This window comes from Branchiostoma floridae, chromosome 15, assembly GCF_000003815.2.
Source record: "Branchiostoma floridae strain S238N-H82 chromosome 15, Bfl_VNyyK, whole genome shotgun sequence".
Classification (NCBI taxonomy): Eukaryota; Metazoa; Chordata; class Leptocardii; order Amphioxiformes; family Branchiostomatidae; genus Branchiostoma; species Branchiostoma floridae.
Genome location: NC_049993.1, coordinates 13,313,238 through 13,332,039, shown reverse-complemented (window position 1 = coordinate 13,332,039; position 18,802 = coordinate 13,313,238). Strand labels below are relative to the sequence as shown.

Sequence of the window (18,802 nt, the reverse complement as noted above, 5' to 3'; positions counted from 1 at the left end):
GGAATATGCTGTTACCCATAGTCCCCAAATGACCCCAACACACCTGCGTAACAACCGGCAATAGATTAGGTGAGTCATTTCGGTAAGTCTCTACCGCGAATCTTTCCGCGAATCTTACCAAGGATCTTTCCTTAAGACGGGAACACAATCATGAAGACTCTAAGGAGATAGCACAGCGCTACGGACAGGAATCATAAGGTAAACCTACAGGTGTTTGATTCCACTATGGATAATAATTTCGTAGGTGTTTAGGAAACCAAGGTAGAATTTGGAAATTAGCCAGATTGACCTGTTTTAGGATTTGTACCGTACTATTTGTACTTTTATCTCGGTAACAGTCAATAGTCTAGATCGGTGCTGGGTGAGACTATGTACTTGAAAGAACGTACACTAGTACTGTGCGAATGAATACACAGTGCTATATTGTACCAAGGATATATCATACCAGCGTTATAGAAAAATGTGTAATCTAGAAGGTCACTACGCAATATCGACAAAGTCAACGTACCAAAGGCATGTACTGAACGCTCGTTTTACATTTCCTATTCAGTGACACCATACCGTCTTAAAATTAAGTAAATTATGTTAGCCCATAACGATGTCGGTCCAGCCTATAACATGTTGACGGAAGGGCGTTCACCACATGCCTTTGTCACTATGCACCCATGTCAATAGCCCAAGGCAAACAATTTGTACTCTATGCAGTCATGTGGCTGTACCAGGCTCTGCCGGCACTTCACGGTGCGATAGGTTCTCAGTTCATGACTTCCTAGTTGTCTTGGGTGTCAAAAACGATCTTTCAATACTGAACTCTAAAGACTATAGCAACATTTAAGGCAGTTTTCAGTATCATATGAAATATAATATTCTGTGTACATGGATAAAACAGTTCTACACGGAAGTGTATTTCTTGTTGAATACGTTTAGTACTCGCTCTAGACTTCGCACGGCGGTATATACGTAGCTCAAGTTAGTCAACCAAGTCGTAGTTTGTATAGTTAGACACTTGTGCTGGGTACGGTTGTCCTTGGCCATTGACTTGAAAAAAGAAGGGAAATCAGGTTGTGAATAACTTGAGAGGAGGTCATTAGTACTCTTGTATGAACAATTACTAGTAAGGTAGGTGTGTCTGTCACGATTCTATAATAGGTCTCCCGTATTAAAGTTGCGTCATGTATAAAACTGTTTTTAATATATGCTCACAATTAATACGGCTCACGACACACTGTTGACATTTGACGTAGTCTACTTGGCCCTGCTACCAACCTTCAATATGTGGGTCGACGCTTGTTGTGCGGGTGTCATGCAAAAGTCACACATGTACAGAGGTCATGTCACCTACTACTCTCTCAGACGGTCGTAGCCACGTCGCATCCCTTTTTCCACGTATGCGTGATTGGGCCACTCAGATTTAAAAGGGGCCAATGACATCCATTATGCACTAACGACATCACAAACCCCAGTGAGTGTGCCTCCACCATTACCAAACGCCTGATAGATATAATGGCCTGGCCTTGATAACGACGTTTGCAAAGAACTTAACTTCCTTGGGAATTCAACAACGTTTCCATTTACCAGGAGGTTTACTAGGAAGGCCATCCGATCAAATTTAAAAAGCAAACGCGATTCTTGAATCTAATTAGTCCTGTCTAATGGCGATGGAACAAGAAAATGTGTTTGGCGACTGAAAACACTGTGATGTATCTTAACTGCATATCGGGCTTTATTGTATATAGCTATAGCATATAACCTCCCTTTGTCATAACAAAACAGCTGCCAACAGTGTATGTATACGCTAGTGGATCGTTCTTATGTAACGTCACCATGTACATCATTGATTTTCTGTTTGTTTTTTCCCTATTCCGTTGAAATCTTTCCGCTTGGTTGAAATTGGTTCTGATCGTTTTTCTGTGCCATTTTGTTTTGCAGGACCGAGGGGAATTTCGTTTTAGAGTGGATGCCGTAGACTCCTAACCAGTGCTTTCCGTGACATTTTGGCTATTTCAAAAATCACACACACACCGGATCAAAACAACAACATGATAGCGAGGTGGATCGATGACAAGTTACGGCGCATGTTCTACCATGTCGGCCGGGCGGTCGCCTTCCTCCCGGCTCCCTTCATCCTCCTCCCGCTCATCGCTTCGGGCCTCCTCGGCTACTTCGGGATCAGCAAGCTGGCCATCAGCGACGACTTAGAATATCTCTTCACCCCGGAGAACAACCAAGCCAGGCTAGACAGGGACGCTATGGAGGTGTGACAATTTGACTATTGGATTATCTTTTTCTTTTTAGACCATGTTTGTTTTATTAGGATCTCCATGAGCGATACCACCGAAGTGGTACCGCTATTCTTCCTGGAGTCCGAAACTTATATATATATATATATATATATATATACAATGAAAACGAACATAATCAACAAAACTTATACAATTGGTAAACAGAAAAGCAACAAAATTAACTGAGGTATAGCTTTAAGTGAACGTGAGAGATCAGAGGTCAAATTAAAACGTCTATCGTCTGTGATTTGTATGCAGAAAATAAATGTTCATCTCATTGCACTTGAGGCATCGGTGCGGCACTACGGGGTTCGAAAGATTACTCAACAAATTTCAGAGATAAAGAACGACTTTTAATATGTTTTGTGTATTTGGTTGTCTTTTACGTCTTACTTTAACGTATTACGCAATACCAATATTATAAAAAAAAACTCGGTGAAAATAACACAACAGTGCTGCGGTGAACGAACCTTGCAGTGCCGCACCGGTGCCCCAAGTGCCGCACCTTTACTGAAGCATCTGGATATGATTTTGGAAAAGGTCTGACGTTTCAGATAACATCCGGATCCACTATCTTTCGTCTGTAACACAGTAAGGATGCTGCTGCGTATGCATTGTGACCTTTGACCTCTAGCTACCAACATACAGTTACATTTCCATTATGTCAGAATACATTACGTCATCTATTCTATCTGTTACACAGGCAGTAGATTTCTTCCCCACCGACAACGTTGCCTGGGGATCGACGGCACGGGTCATCATCCAAGCCGCCGACGGAAAAGACGTCCTCTTCCGAGACGACGTCTTCGCAGAAGTCTTAAGATTCCACAACGTCTTGCGGACTACAAACACAACGTCTGGAGTATCATTCGACGACCTGTGTATTCGCGTCACCGACGGTTCGTGTGTTGTTAGTAACGCTCTACAGTTGATGATAGACACTGGGTCCGGAACGAACCTCACAGACATCAACCTCACCTTCCCGTATTACAACCCTAACGGCTTAAACTATACCCTAGGACTCTACCTCGGAAACGAACTCGGAGGAGTGGAGTTCGGACCTGACAGAAGAACAGTCCTGTCCAGTACAGCCCTTCAGTTTGTCTATATTATATCAGGACAGTGGAGCACTTGGACAGACACGTTTCTCCAAGTCTGTTCAGAGTTCGATTCCGATAAGATAACCGTGAATTACAACACGTATAGGTCTCTGAACGACGAACTGCTAGCCCTGCCGACTAGGGTGATTCCCTACTTGGTGGCAGCGGTGGGATTGTTGGTGCTGTTTTCCGTAGCGTCGTGTATGATGCTGGACTGGGTTCTCACCAAGCCGTGGTTGGCCTTCATGGGCGTGCTGTCGGCTCTTCTTGCTATTGTTTCATCCTTTGGACTGGTTCTTCTGACGGGAGAACAATTCTCAACGCTAGTCGCCGTGGTCCCTTTTTTACTGATAGGTAAGTGATACATGCACAAGTCTTATGGGCTGCAGTTGACTTTTGGAAGGGGTCCTGTGTCCGGGGAGGTGCCTTATGCTCGAGAAGATAAGGGGTAGCAACTCCTCCTTGTAAAAATATACCCTGCTAATGAAACAACAAGGAAACTTGCTGATGACCTGTGTCACTATTCACTTCAAGGTACCTATAGAAGGGATCATATTACTGCTTCTCATTTTGCTGTAGGTTTATAGAAGCCCTCTCATGTATGTAAACGTCAACTTTGCAGCAAAACTGTTCCAACATGAGAAAAAGAAGACAAGAACCACTGGGCTTGTAATTTTTACCACTTTAGATTTAAGCCTACCGGTACTTACAATCGACTATCACGGCTAAGGTCGTAAAATGTTGATTGACCGTCTCAGGGAAACTCTTTAATCAGTCCCCTTTCCCTCTTTCTAGGAGTGGGAGTGGACGACATGTTCGTCATGATCGCCGCCTGGCGGAAGTGTGACGTACGACTTCCGGTGCAGGAGCGCATGGGACGTGCCATGTCAGACGCCGCTGCCTCCATCACCATCACGTCCATCACCGACTGTGTGGCGTTCGCCGTCGGCGTCATCAGCGTCTTCCCGTCCGTACGGATCTTCTGTACCTACGCCGCCATCGGAGTCGCCTTTGATTACTTGTATCAGGTGAGTTGGGAGAGCAGACTATTACAATTTCTCTTATAACGTCGACAAGGCCCTCACCTGGATAGAGCTGATCAAGATACGAATCAAAATCAACTGAGGACCGTTCGAGCCCAAAATAGCCGCGGAAAGTCCCATGGGACCTCAAAGGTGACCGGCAATCTGTATCGGCCCCCGTCATTGATTAGGGATACGCTCTGATGTAACATATGACCTATTTTATAACGGGGCAGATACCGATTACCGGGAACCTTTGACCAGTTGCCGACGTCACACTTCTGTTCAGGTCACATGACAAAGTCTTCGGGTCATTCCAACTTGACGAGGATCAAATTACGGATCGGAAACTTGTTGGTAATAGCGTTCCTTTGTGTACGGATATAGTATAGAGAATGTCATAGGATGTCATTCAACAATCGTAGATGGACTTTTATTCGACTCTAAATATTGTGTCTTTTACTTCCAGATCACCTTCTTCGCCGCCATTATGTCGCTGGCTGGTCGGCGGGAGAGAGCCAACCGCCACTGCTTCACCTGCTGCCCCGTCCTCCCGAAATCACAGGCACGCAACAAGAACGCCGCCTACCGACTCTGCTGCGCAGGGGGCGTGTCCAGAGAAGACAACCCAAGCAACAACCAAGTTGTCAACAAGGACCCTTTCCTGACCACAATATTGTATAAGTACCTAGCACCTACGATAGTCAAAACACCATCAAAGGTTATCCTATTCATACTATACGCTGGTTATTTGGGAGTGGCTATCTGGGGTTGTTTTCAAGTAAACGTTGGACTTAGATTTCAAAGCCTCGCCGCTGACGACTCCTACGTCGTAGCCTTCCACAATCCAGAGGAGGCTTATTTCAAAGATTACGGTCCCAAAATAGATATAGTTATAACCGAACCCGTGGAATATTGGACAACAGACGTGCAACAGGCTGTTTTGGATAAACTAAAAGCCTTCGACGAGAGCCAGTATTTCTACGACACATCAGAAACCGCAGAGGTCTGGTTACGAGACTATCTTCGCTTTCTGAATCAGACTGGCAACTCACATGCTGCAACTAACAAAACGGCCTTCATGCAAATTCTAGTGAACCAATTCTTACCACAGTTTGGACGTCAGCATCAAGTCACTTCTTTAAAGTTTGCAGACTTCTATGAAAATATCACGGCATCCCGGTTCTTTGTAATACCGAATAACGTGAAAACCAAAGAAAGGGAGAAGGATATGATGATAGAAGCGAGGAGTATCGCAAGAAAAGGGCCAGTCAAAATGGTCGCTTTCGCCACCGAGTTCATATTCGCAGAGCAGGTGGTCTCAATCCTTCCTAGCACGCTCCAAACAGTTGGTATAGCTGCAGCCGCCATGTTTGTGGTGTCGTTCCTTTTCATTCCGCACTGTGTCGCTACTGTTTTCGTGACCTTTGCCCTCGTTTCCATCGACGTGGGGCTTGTGGGATACATGGCGCTGTGGGGGGTCCAACTTGACATTGTCTCCATGACGTCTATCATAATCTGCATAGGGTTTTCCGTGGACTTCTCAGCCCACATCACTTATGCTTACGTCAGTTCACAAGCTACGACGCCCACAGAAAAGCTCTCTGACGCGTTTCGTGCCGTCGGCATGCCTATCCTCCAAGCTTCTCTCTCCACCATCCTCGGTATGGTGGTCCTTGCCTTTTTCCCTGCCTACCTTTTCAAAGCTTTCTTTAAAACCATTTTTCTGGTCATGGCTTTTGGTGCCGCTCACGGACTGGTCATCTTACCTACACTCTTGACCATTCTACCCGACTGCGGCTCTAAACCGAGCGAGACTAAAGTCGCAGACGAGAAAAATATGACAAACATATTTTCAAACGGCCACCTCTCAAGTAACCTATCCACACATTCACTCAGCCCATCTAAGATGCAGAATAAACCACAGCCTGTGAACGGTGCTAAACGCTCGTCCTCTCTTCCGACTGATCTTAACCGGAAGCTGGGTACGGATAATCCGTATTTTACTCCGGAAATGCGCACGTGGCTCAAATCGTTAAAAGAAAAGAAGACTGGGATAGATAACCCGGCCATGGATGGCCCCTCGATTGAAGTGACGGAACTTTAGTGTCACTCATTTCAGTGCAATCAAACACTTTTTAAAAATGTACAAAAGTTTTATCTTTGTTGACATTCAACCACTTGGCTCGCCCCTGTGGCGTCACCAAAAAGTGATATTATGGACGGTGTCGTTCTTTTGTTCTTACATGTTGACAATTTGTGAAAGGACTTTTCCCTTTTTGACAATTTGACAAATGTGCATTTTTGGATGTTGCTATTTACGTTTGAGATATGGAGATTACAGTGCTCTTTTCTGTGTTAACACGACAGATTATTATACATTGTTGATTGTCTATTTCATTGTTGAATATTTGCCATATTTTATCAATCTTTCTTGGAATTTGCTTTGTACATTTTTCATTAATTGTATATATTCTATTGTGTAATTTATTTAAAGGCATATGTAAACAAGAGATTTTAGATAGATATATTCGGGATTTTAGATAATAGATATTTATATACGGACGGAATAATTGTATAAGTGAGTGTATGTCACATGTCTACTATATTGATTACTGTTCGAAATTGTCTATTAATTGTCTTTATCAAGACGTTGTCATTAAAGTCATTATGCAGAGGTGTCAAATACTTAGTAGTAGCATTTGGATGCATTTTCACGTGACTGTCAACCAATCGAATTGGCACAGTCAACAACCCAACTCACGGTTTAGATCAGCCCATTTGTAACATGATTTTTAAAATCTCGTATCTTCATAAAATATATTTGGAGCTTTTAAAGATTTGTGGTTTCTTGATTGTTGCTATGTGTGTCATATTTCATATCTGTGCGATATCTTTTTGGAAATCGATCTCTTATTAAATACACATGGCAAACTGATCATATTTAGGTTCAAAATTTACGCTTTACATGTGAAAATCTTTAACCATAGAATTAGAAAAATGACAGCTTTTTATCTTTACTTTCTGAGCAACTCAGCATCCAGTCAACTGAAATCCCCATTTGTCATGCAATACGTTTCAGACAAAAATGCCCCTACAGTTCCCATACAACCTGCTAGGGTACCCAAACGTATTCCACTTCTTTCTGGCCACAAAAAAAAACTATCTGCCATCCAAATATCAAGATCACAACACTGTTCAGAGCAAAGGATTCAAAGTTCTGCTGCAGTACCAAGGAAAGTCGTTAGCAGGCATTGCTTTTGCTCTAGTAATAAACCTTGTAACAGACAGCTATAGGGTATTATTTACTCAAGGCCATGTCAACTAAAGCCCGCGGATGGAAATAATCTTTATTTGTAACCCTTGTAAGTTTACCGGTATATGCCAAATACATGTCTTCGGCTGCAGATTGCAGTCTTTCCGCCAGGTGGCAAAGATTTTCACACAGCTTTATTTACAGCCTTCACAAAGCCAGTGTTTTGAAGATTTGAAGCTATTAGTATTGCTTAAACGTGGCTTATGGAATACAAAATATAAATTTAAACGATTTGAATGGCACAGCAACGACAACTTAGCAATGACGCCTAGCGGTTTTGTAGCTATCTACAGCTTCACGGCAAGACAGCGATGTATATTACTTCTTACTGTTAGATGAATCAAGGATATCTGCAGCTGACTATAGTTATTGATATTGTGGATTAGTTTTTCTTCGGCAGCATATATACATGTTGTTCCATTTCAAAGTCTCATTTGATGGCATTAGAGAGCCATTTTCTACAACTCAGTGAACCTCTTGCTTACAAAAATCACAAAACTCATATACAAAATTTGAGTTCTAGATTCCCATCATTCTTCTTCTTCTTCTTTCGTGTCATCAGTCGTCCTTTCCGGTTCCGGGTCAGGTTGTTTTTCCTCGTCAGATGGTTCTTCATCTTCTGTTTCTTCCTCGTGCTTGATTTTCCGTTCTTTCTCAGGAGGAGGCTGTGATAGGGGTTGTTGTGTGACCGGTCTCTGACGTTCTGCCCGGAGCACCTTGGCCAGGTCTCTGATGGCCTTGCTGGACCCCAGGCTCGTACCAAGGTAGACCTTGCAACACACCTGGAAATTACACAATTTTGATGATTTAGACACCGTTGCCATAAGGCAGATCGTGATTTGAATTGCACATGCACAACGGATTGCATTGTGGGCGATATGTCAAAGATGAAGTCCCCTAACTTGTTACCAGTTCCTATGTTTGATACAATTTCAACTTTATTGCAGGCTCTTGGCCCATATCACATTAAAACATACAATACAACAATACACATACACTTTATGTACAATAAAAAGTTAAATTAGCCTGGGCTTTTGAAAACAAGATTCACATAGTGTGTCCAGAATTTGCTATGGAAGAAGGCATCTGAGTGGTATAACCGGGAGATAATGTTGTTTGTAGAGGTGGCGATGCGTTGTACAAATGCATGCGTTAGTTTTCTCCTTCTAGCTACAAAAGTATCAATCCCATGTGTCACAAACATTTGGCTGGCACTATCTCTCGTTCGATAACCTAACACAATCCTAAGAGCATTGTTATAGGCTACGCGTAGCCTGCGAATCGTACCCAAGTTATACTGACACCATAGCTGAGCGCAATATATCGAGGAACAATATGCATCAAAAAGGACGCGCTTCACTCCAGGAGAGGCGAATCGGAATTTTCGTATCAAGGAATTGGCTTTGGTATAGAACCCTCTGACATGATAGCGAATTGACTCATCATCAGACAGGTCAGAGGTAATCTGGTTACCCAGGTAGTTCACAGATGTAACGTACTGCAATTCCGTGCCATAAAGGGTGACTGAAGGAGGCGGTCCGTGCAATTTGAGTCTACCACATGGGAAATATACACATTGGCTCTTGCTTTTGCTGAACACTATATGGTTTTCAGAGCCGAAACGTTCACATAAAGACATTAGCTTTTGCAGACCTTTAACAGATGGGCAGATAATACATATGTCATCAGCGTATAACAGATGGTTCACAATGACATTTCCGATATAGCAACCAACACCAGAGCAATTCAGCTCAACACTCAGGTCAGAGACATAGACATTGAACAAAAAAGGAGATATCAGGCTACCTTGTGGCACTCCGTTAGTGGCAGTAAAGTTGTCAGAAAGGACATTGCCCCAACGTACTCTAAAGGTTAAAACATTATACCAGGCTACAAGTAAACGTATCAAGTAAAGTGGTACATTTCTGTCGATCATTTTCTTAAATAACAGCCAGTGATTTACACGATCGAAGGCCTTAGAGGCGTCTAGGAAGGCCACAAATACAGGAGAGCCCCGTTTCTGGTAGTAACGGATTACCTCCTTCAAGGCAAATACACAAAGGTCTGTGCCATGCTGTTTTTTAAAACCAAACTGGTTATCCGGAGAGTGTAAAAATTCATCTAGACGCCTTAAAAGCAGTCTTTCAAGAACTTTGCATATCGGACTGGAGACCGCTATCGGGCGATAGTTGTCTTTGTCAGTCACATTGCCATTTTTCTTCTTAACGATCGGAATGAGAACAGTGTTAAGTAACCTAGGTGGAACATAACCATGTCTGAGCACAGCGGAAAACAACAATGACAATAGCGCATGCAGCCGGGGACCTGCGTACTTCAGGTGCTCCGCAGAAATACAATTAGCATCACATGCTTTATCATTGGACAGCTCATTAATGGCGTCACATATTTCATCAACAGTAACGGACATTCCAGGATTGTCCGAGACACCTGATTGAATAGTGCTGTTTACATGTGACTTATGTGCGGTAGAATTGACGGAGTTTAACAGTGCGCTATAGTGGTTCTTCCACATGTTAGCAATATCGGATGCACCCGAATGGCCATCAATTGTACAAGGTATGCTAGATTTGGAGCCATTCTGGGAGCGAAGGGCCGACCAGAAACCCCTACTATCCCCCTTATGTAAACACGTTGCCAACGCATTGGCCCGGTGTTGAGCCTCAAAGCGGCGGCACTGCCTAAGGGAGTATTTAAATTTCGCCCTTGTTTTTCGTAAAAGCTCCCAGATGGCTCCGTGTCTAGGCCGACCATTTTCCCGCCACAGAGTGAAAGCATCTCGAGCAGCACTATGATATTCCTTAACTACTTCGTTCCAACCAGGAATCAAGTGGGATACAGTGCGTTTTCTACCAGGAAGAGAAGTTTTTGAAGCTTCCTGTAGTTTGTTAATTATCTCATATGAAAAACTGTCAAGAGACTCCCTGTGATGTTCGTCCCTGCAGTTCGGGTCAGCACATCTGATACAAGTCCAGATGTGTTTTGTTTATGTCTCAGGGACCCTCAACTTTGACATATTACCCACAATGCATCTCGCTGCACATGCACAGTCTTATCCATAAATCACCCTTAAAAACAGTCAAAAAGGTGCAATAAATAGATTCACTTTAGCCTAAAATGTTTATAAACATTTGAAATATGTATTATTCTTCATCTTTGTGAATTGCTCAACACTTAAGCAATGATAGGTAACAGCGAGTGATATGTTATTACTGTCAAAAGATTTGTTTAACCTTGTTTGACCTTCGGCAACTGTTACCAATGGCTCATTTTCTGGCCGTTGTTTGGGTAGCCGTCTCAAAACCAACAATGCCTCACAGTCCAAAATGGCAAGAAAAACAAACGTTATGTCTGTAAACCGCAAAGGGTGGCCACCTGCAAACAATTTGTTTATTGTGTCTCCTTAATATAGATCATTTGGGGTTAGTAACGCTAACCTTCCTTTTGCAATATGTTTATACGTGGTTACGTCCGTAATTGCAATACATTCGCAAAGCCTAGAAACGTTATATTGAGTTCTTGTTGAGCCTAGCTAGAAACTGCAAAGTTTGCCTTGCATTGTTTTAAGTTTTTCAGCTAGATGGGGGAACTGTAAAAAAAGTCTTGGTCAAAAATGTGCGATAGTTGCCGTACGACCGCTACTACTAGTGTACGAATGTCTTTCGTATGACTGTATTTATACGTGTAAACAGGACTCGTACGGCTCTTTGAAGATCTGTCGTACGTCAGTCTGAGATTAAATGTACGACACCAGTACGTCCACACAAGCCTTTCTTTCTAAGTTTCGTCTGAGAAAAAGCGCGACGAATTTCTGAAAAGAACTAAAAGAAATTGAATATTTTTGCATTTTACCAACCTTCATGTTGTCAAGAGTCTTTGGGTTGCCCGACCGAAGCTTGTCCATTTCCATTCGGTAGAAATCCTGGGACGTTCGGATATAGTCGCTGCGGTAGCGCTTCTTTTGGTCGTCATGGTACACCTTGTCTTTCAGCTCTTTTCTGTTAGGACAGAAACGGGCCATTAACAGGTTTGTTTGTAGAAAGCAAAAAGCTTAAGAATGCATTAAATTGCTTGCAACGTCATATTCGTCGCAAGACGTCGTACGATTTTGCTAAAAGTGGAGTTTTTGAGCAGGCTGTGACAAAAAACAACGCGTGACAAGGATATAACTTCTAAGAATCTACCTACGCCATATGTATGACCGTTCCGAGAATGTCCTCAGTTAACGATCGCACGGCGATCGTACGACAAATGTCACTGGGCCCCAACAATATAAGAGTAGAAGTCGCCTAGATAACCTTGGGACGAGTCGGAATTTTTTGTCTCAGTGTTTTTAAGATAATACAGAATATTGTCTGGAATCTAATAGCGTCTACATGGCTCGAGACTTCGGCTCCAGGGTAGACATACTCCTGAAGAAACATCGGTTCTTCAGTGGGCTAACCCAAAGTTACCTAAGAGCTATCGCCTGTGTAAACCATGGAAGCAGTCTTTATGTACTATACACCAGGGGTGGGTACCGGTACAGAAACGTCAAGTACAAGTATGGTTTAGGTCGGGTACAGGTCCAAACCTGAACCTGAACTTAATTAACGTTATCTGTGAAGTCTTATGAATGGACAATGCTCATTTCTCTACAAAGGATTCTGATCGGTGGCAACATCCGATCAACGTTAACTGCCTCTATTTTAGACCATGATTGACCGTAAAAATGACTGGCAACTCAACTCTACTTCAATTTTGGACCCGTAAGCCCCCAAACACGTGAATATGCCGATATAACCTATTCATTTTTGAATCGGTCAAACATGCGGTCTAGTGATTTTTTCAGGTTCGTCTTTTCTCGACCGGTCCAGCAAGGAAATACCGTTTTTTACCGGTGCACCGTACGGGTACCCACACCTAGTAGGCTACCATACACACTAACATGGTGTTCCAAGCGTTTGCACTAACCTGAGAATGGCGACATCAGACCAGTCGATGATGCCCTTCTTGGTGCTGATAGGAGGCTTCCGCAGTTTGACGACTGGGATCTTCGGCAGGTGCGTACTTCCTTCCTTCTGTGGCCGTTTGGTCTTCTCTGGCCTGTAAAAAAACAGGGTAGGGACAACGGTATTAGATTCATAGCCTGGAGACCAGACTGTTTCCAGGGCCTACATAGTCTCCAAACTAACAATGGAGTCTAAAGGTGCACTCTCACTGCTCTTGCGTCAAGCTTGCCTCGCTGCAGGGTTCTAAATATACTCAACGAATTTCAGAGATAAAGAAAGAATTTTCTTACTTTTTGTGTATTTTGTCGTCTTCGAAGTCATCCTTTTACGTATGACACATTATCTAAATCATTTCAAAAATTGGAGAAAATAACTTAACAGCGATGCAGTGAACGAACTCCTTAGTGACACAATTAAGCTTGACGCAAGTGCAGTGAGAGTACACCTAGTGTCACTTCTACTTCTACAACTACAATTATTGGGCTACAACACAGCCTAATTGCCCACTTTGGCACTTTATTGTCATGTTGACTATCCCTGCAGAAGAAAAAAAATCTTTTTTATTTCTGAAATCAGGCGAAAATTAATGGGCGCGCTGATGCCATCCTAAAAATTTACTTGCTATAGTCTTACTTGGCGTACTTGCCACAAAAGCGCCACCTACATCGGCTACTTATAGCTCTGAGGAAGATGTCTGAAAGACAACGAAACTTAAGCAAAGTAAGTACCTACTGTACTGGTTGCGTACAAAAAATTTCCTGTAATATCCTGTATCTCCACACGGCAGATACATAACCTGCAGCTCATCATCATCCTCATCTGAACTCATCCTCACAATCTGAACTCAGCTCTGGTTTATTTCAAACGTTCGAACAGTTCGAACGCCGCCTACGAACGGACGCTAACATCGCTGTTCCACGTCGAACGGCCGATCCCGAACGCGTTCGGTGTATCCTGGGGGTCATCCGGGGTCGGGCTAGGACAATTTATTCGGTAGCCCAAGACAGTCAGGCCCGCCGAGCTCCTATTAGCGCCCCGGGGAGTTTAAGCCCGATTAGCGATGACTCATTCGGAGCACGAATGTGAGGAAGTCGTTGGGCTGACTGCCTTGGCTCCCCGAACAAAACTCGGTAGCTAACTCGCTAGCTACCCGGTCCTGTCTGGCTCCCAGGGTAGTTCGGTGGTTCACTCGAATTGTTACTGAAGTTGACAGTCTCCGCGAAGCCACCAAGATCCGGTCGATTCGGATATATACGACTGGCTTACTTCCAGGTAGTTTACAAAGTAAGAAGATTTGGTTGCGGCTGACTTTCACGTTGTTTACCAGCTCTTGAAATGCGAGAAAATGACGCAATTTTGCTGAAAATAAGTTACCAATATCAATCTGACTGAAGATTGTTTTTGGCGCCAAAATACTGCAATATACCCCTTTAATCTTAGTATGTTAGAATTAAGATTATTCACTTGTAGTTAGCTATGAGGTTTGCAAATTCCTTGTCAAAAGTTTGGACTAGTGTGGACTGTGGTAAATTCTCTTGGGGAGGTACTAGTAGTTATAGGCTGCGTTCAAACATAAGATATAACGTCCTTGATGCTAATACCCCCCAGTGCCCCACCGAAACCTCCATATGGAGGAGAGAGAAGTTGGCCTGTGTGGGCCCAGGCAACAGTCTGGTTGGTATCCAGGCTATTGGATGGTGCAATGATAATGGTTAAGCTACGAAACATATCTACGAATCGCCACCCACTTGTTAGAAGCATAGTCAACCAATTACATAGCTTTTTCACGTTATGAAACACTCCCACAAGGCCCCCACCACAATTCAACATTATAGTGAACCCCTCTAAGTAGTATTCTACAACACTTTCAAACACCTACCTAGTTTATACAACACATTTTTAACTTTATACACAGGTGCAAGGCTTGCAAAAAAAATAACACTGACAAGTCATAATTATTTGTTCATCACTAGCCGTCTGTATCCAGTCTCTCTGTTGATATCTAAATTTATCTACATCGGCTACATGTATACATCTCTTATCTTGTAAAAGAAGAACAGTGTTGTGCTCTTCTTTGTTTGTTTGTTTGTTTGTTTATGACTTAAGAGAACAAATGTTGTTGTAGAACCTAATTGTTAATGTACAGCGAAGAGTAAAGTTGTGACACACTCACGAATACATGTATATTTGTATGCATACATGCGTGCATTCAGAACTGGCCACTATTTGTAGCTGCCTACACTGACACATGGTATGACCCGTAACTTGTGTAACCAATGGACTGTGTAAAAGTACTGTTTAGAGCCTACAAAGCATTCATATATGTTTACATAGAACAATCCTCAAAAATAACGTTTACGGCGGCACTCTTCGAGATCTAAAGCTTGTATCTGATTGTGTTTTACATCATACATACAGTCTACGTTCGAAGATAGAATTAACGCACGCAAGCGAGTTGAAAGAAAAACAAAACATGGCGTTTTTACTTACTCTTTTAGGTAATCCACGTAAACCTTTGGGAGCGGCATGTTGTTGCGTTCGCTCCCACCAAGGCCACTGAGCTTTCCGTCGCTACCCCAAGAAACAATGGTACAAAAAACACCGTTCTAGAACAGCGCAAAGCACGTTCTGCTCGTTCTGTATTTACTACAGACAAACGTTCTGTAGGAGCGGTGTTCTGGAATGGAAGCTGTAGTCCAAGCAGTGCGTCCGTATGTTTACAGTACCAGCCCCGTTACTATCCTCTTTGGTGCGCCTCGCGTTTTCACGCATAAAACAGGTCAGCGCCCACTATTCTTTCCTCTTGTCTTCTTCTATAGTTTAGTCGTGTCAAGTTTTGTTTTTACTGGAGGATCGATTGCCTGGTATTGCATTCTGTTACTAGGTCGATGCGCTCGAGTTGCAGTAAGCTGTATGAAACAACGCTTTGGATTGGTAACCTCTTTATACTGTACAATGTGCCACCTGAACGATTTAGAGCACTCTTTAGAGCAGTTAACATATTTTGGTACTAATGCCTTTTGGTCTAGCCGACAAGCGTGGTCAATAAAAACGCTGTTTGTAGAGATCTGTGTATAAAATGAATAATCGCATCTATAATATAACGTTCCTCATCTTTCTTGCTAATTAGATACTTTTGTAAGATACACGGCATAAGTCAAGTTTCTTTACCCGGATTCATCGTAATATGTTTATAATTTACAATTTAGACAGGATAGTTATGAATAGGGCTGGGTATCGGTACAGTGTACCGGTACAAAACCGGTTTTTCTTATTGGACCGGTCCAGAAAAACCGGACCTGAAAAAATTAGGTGGACCGGATGTTGGACCGATTAGAAAATTAACAGATTATTTTATCAAGCATTCACACGTTTTTGCGCTTGTAGGTGGAAGAAGATAACAAGAGTGAAGTAGAGTCGAGTTTATATTAATTTCTACCACGTTTTACAGCCAATCGTACAGGTGCAGTTAGCGTTTTGGGATTTTAAAACGCCAGTCTAAGTCAAATACTCCACCAAACTGATTTTTTTGTAGTGAAATGGACCATTGGTATGAGTCATACTGCATCAGGTCCAGGTTCAGGTCCGGACCTGGACCTGAACTTGCAACACAAATTCCTTCATCGTAAATCAGGTACTATGACCACATTATTTGCCTTACATCTTGTTTGTTTCGCATAAATAGTGTTTCGCAATGGCAAGACATGTAATGCTCACTGGAGACGCTAGGCGGCGCTTCATCTGAGATGATGACCACCAGGCATTTAGGCAGACAGGGCTAGTCTCCAAGCAGACCCTATGGTGCCTAAAGATAGTATCAAAGCTGGCAAAGGAGTATAGCGGAAACGGAAGTCTAACTGCTACCAGTTGAGCTACAGGAACATTCCTCAGCTTATTTCCAGCACAAATCTCTCATACTGAGTCCATACCAGTGGCTCCTCCTTAACTAAACTTGATGTAAACTTGGGACATGTTTGTAAACTTATTGATACAAACATATCGGTACTTGAGACAATAGAACTGTAATCGTTACGCCCACTTGCCCTTCTTCAGCAAAAATTAAACACACATTCATTCAATTCATTCAATCAATCGAAGTACCGTTAATCCTAACTTTATGGGTGGATGGCTGTCTTAAGAGAACACGCCCCTCTAGACATACACACCTGCAGTCTATAAAAAGTCCGTAGGACAGAAACCTAGCCTCTACCTAGCCCCGATACCAGACCCCATCCAGATCTCAAAAATATGCACGATAGATATTTTTGAGATCGGGCTGGGGTCTGGTATCCAGGCTAGCCTCTACCAGTACCAGGCTCCGTGGATCGCCAGCCAAATATTAGAAATTGGCCATGGACTAATAGAGCGGAACACATTGTAGTGTATTAGGGGAGTCGGCCGGCCAGAGGAGTCAGTACGACCAGTCGGTGGTCCAATTTCTACTATTTGACCAGCGATCCGCGGAGCCTGGTAGAGGCTACAATTTGACTACCGTGCACTACAGTGATAGATCGTCCGCATTTTGTGACAGTCTCGCAACACGCGACAATACTGAAGCACTTACAGTATTGCACAAGACCGGATAGCAAACAAAGCGTGTGCAAACTTTAACTATGCATGCATGATCGGTCGACTTGCCAAGAATAGTATTTTGGAACACAAGAGGGGCTGGCATATAATAGTTTGTTTTCATGTTTACTTTCACGGGATCTGAATAACTAATTTTTTTGTGTAATCCTTCTTCTCGAAACAAATTTAGGTAAATGACCTGTAGCCTGATTAAGTCTCGCTTATAGCAGCCCGCCAAACATCCGCCGGCCCCCGGCCCTGGACAGCGGAGTTTGTGTTACACACGGAGTTTGTGTTACACAGACTAAATGACCTGGACCAGAAGGCTGTTACCATGGTTACAGGAGGTGTAGCTACACTGCCTTTGTTTGATACTACCTGGACATAAATGGAAACATGTTTTAGAAATTGTTATTACTGCTAATAGTGCTAAAGAGGGTATTGAACGCTTTAGGTCACACCGCAAACACAAATTACTTACACGTGGCGGCTTGTCCCCTACTGGTTCTTGTTCTGTACTTGAACAGTATGATTATAGCACGTTGGGACTGTTGTAGCCGTGTGATAAATGTTCTATTTCCGTCTAGTAAATGCAGTAAGGAAATTGAGACTCGCCAGCTATACTAGGAATAGATACCAAGCTAGTTTCTGTGCGGAAATAATAAAGCAAAGACGTCATATTTCACATTTCCGTTAAGCAAAGTCTATAATTATTCATTTCGTTATCTTTATCTATTAATTTTGCATATCTGGAGATATACTATTACCAGCCCTCTCAGAAGTCTAGGCTATCTTGACCTTATCTCTCTCTCCGGGCGGTTAGACAAACGTACCCGTAAACACTTCCAGAAGTTGTACGGAGACAAGAAACAGATGTTTAGCGGTAGGAATGTTCGACAGGGAAAAGGAAATCGCGCCAGCTTGAGGTGGTATCTCACTGCACTTGGGGCACCGGTGCGGCACTGCGGAGTTCGTTCACTGCGGCACAGTTTTGTGGTCTTGTTCGACGATTTTTGTTATTGCGTGGTGCGTAAAAGTATGACTTAGAAGACTACAAAATGCGCAAAACGTAAGAAAATGTGTCTATAAGAGACTATCGTTTAAAGAAGGAACAAGGGCACTGTAGCCCCATGCCCTGACCATGTGCCCCCTTACCCTGAAGAGCAGATCCTCTTGCGAGCATATGAAATTCTGATAGACCAGGGATGCTATTGGGTCACACATGGTCACGGTTTTAGTTTTTTATATAACAGGCAAAATCAATGCGCGCGAGGATGTCATCCATAAAATTAAGTCAAGGTGGCCTAATGGGCCTTGCTTAGCGGGCGGGCAACACTCACAACACTGTAGAGATACCCACAGCTTGAGATGGTGTAGTTACCGGGCGAACTTGACGTCTAATTGGCAAATTGAGTCAAGGGTCACCCAGGATAACTTCAGAAGGCTTTATAGGAGTGAAAGTTGGATTATTGTGCCGTCTATCTGGCGGCTGTGGTGTACTGAG

General features: G+C 43.1%; 2 protein-coding genes across 3 annotated transcripts; one reads left to right on the top strand and one right to left on the bottom strand.

Moving 5' to 3' along the window:
* Positions 1-35: 35 nt before the first annotated feature.
* On the top strand, positions 36-7,244 carry LOC118431797 (patched domain-containing protein 3-like). The gene is made up of 5 exons (XM_035843138.1): positions 36-198; positions 1,930-2,255; positions 2,986-3,736; positions 4,178-4,410; positions 4,874-7,244. The coding sequence occupies exons 2-5, from the start codon at positions 2,040-2,042 to the stop codon at positions 6,509-6,511; spliced, it is 2,838 nt and encodes a 945-aa protein (XP_035699031.1). The 5' UTR covers positions 36-198; positions 1,930-2,039; the 3' UTR covers positions 6,512-7,244.
* A 485-nt stretch (positions 7,245-7,729) lies between these two features.
* LOC118431799 lies at positions 7,730-15,459 on the bottom strand. 2 transcript variants are annotated; one of them, XM_035843141.1, is made up of 4 exons: positions 15,220-15,459; positions 12,692-12,823; positions 11,595-11,736; positions 7,730-8,502 (listed from the first exon to the last, which is right to left on the bottom strand). In XM_035843141.1, the coding sequence occupies exons 1-4, from the start codon at positions 15,255-15,257 to the stop codon at positions 8,251-8,253; spliced, it is 564 nt and encodes a 187-aa protein (XP_035699034.1). In that variant the 5' UTR covers positions 15,258-15,459; the 3' UTR covers positions 7,730-8,250. The 2 variants fall into 2 exon arrangements, with proteins under 2 accessions (XP_035699034.1, XP_035699033.1); XM_035843140.1 differs by lacking the exon at positions 15,220-15,459 and adding an exon at positions 13,458-13,614.
* Positions 15,460-18,802: the final 3,343 nt, after the last annotated feature.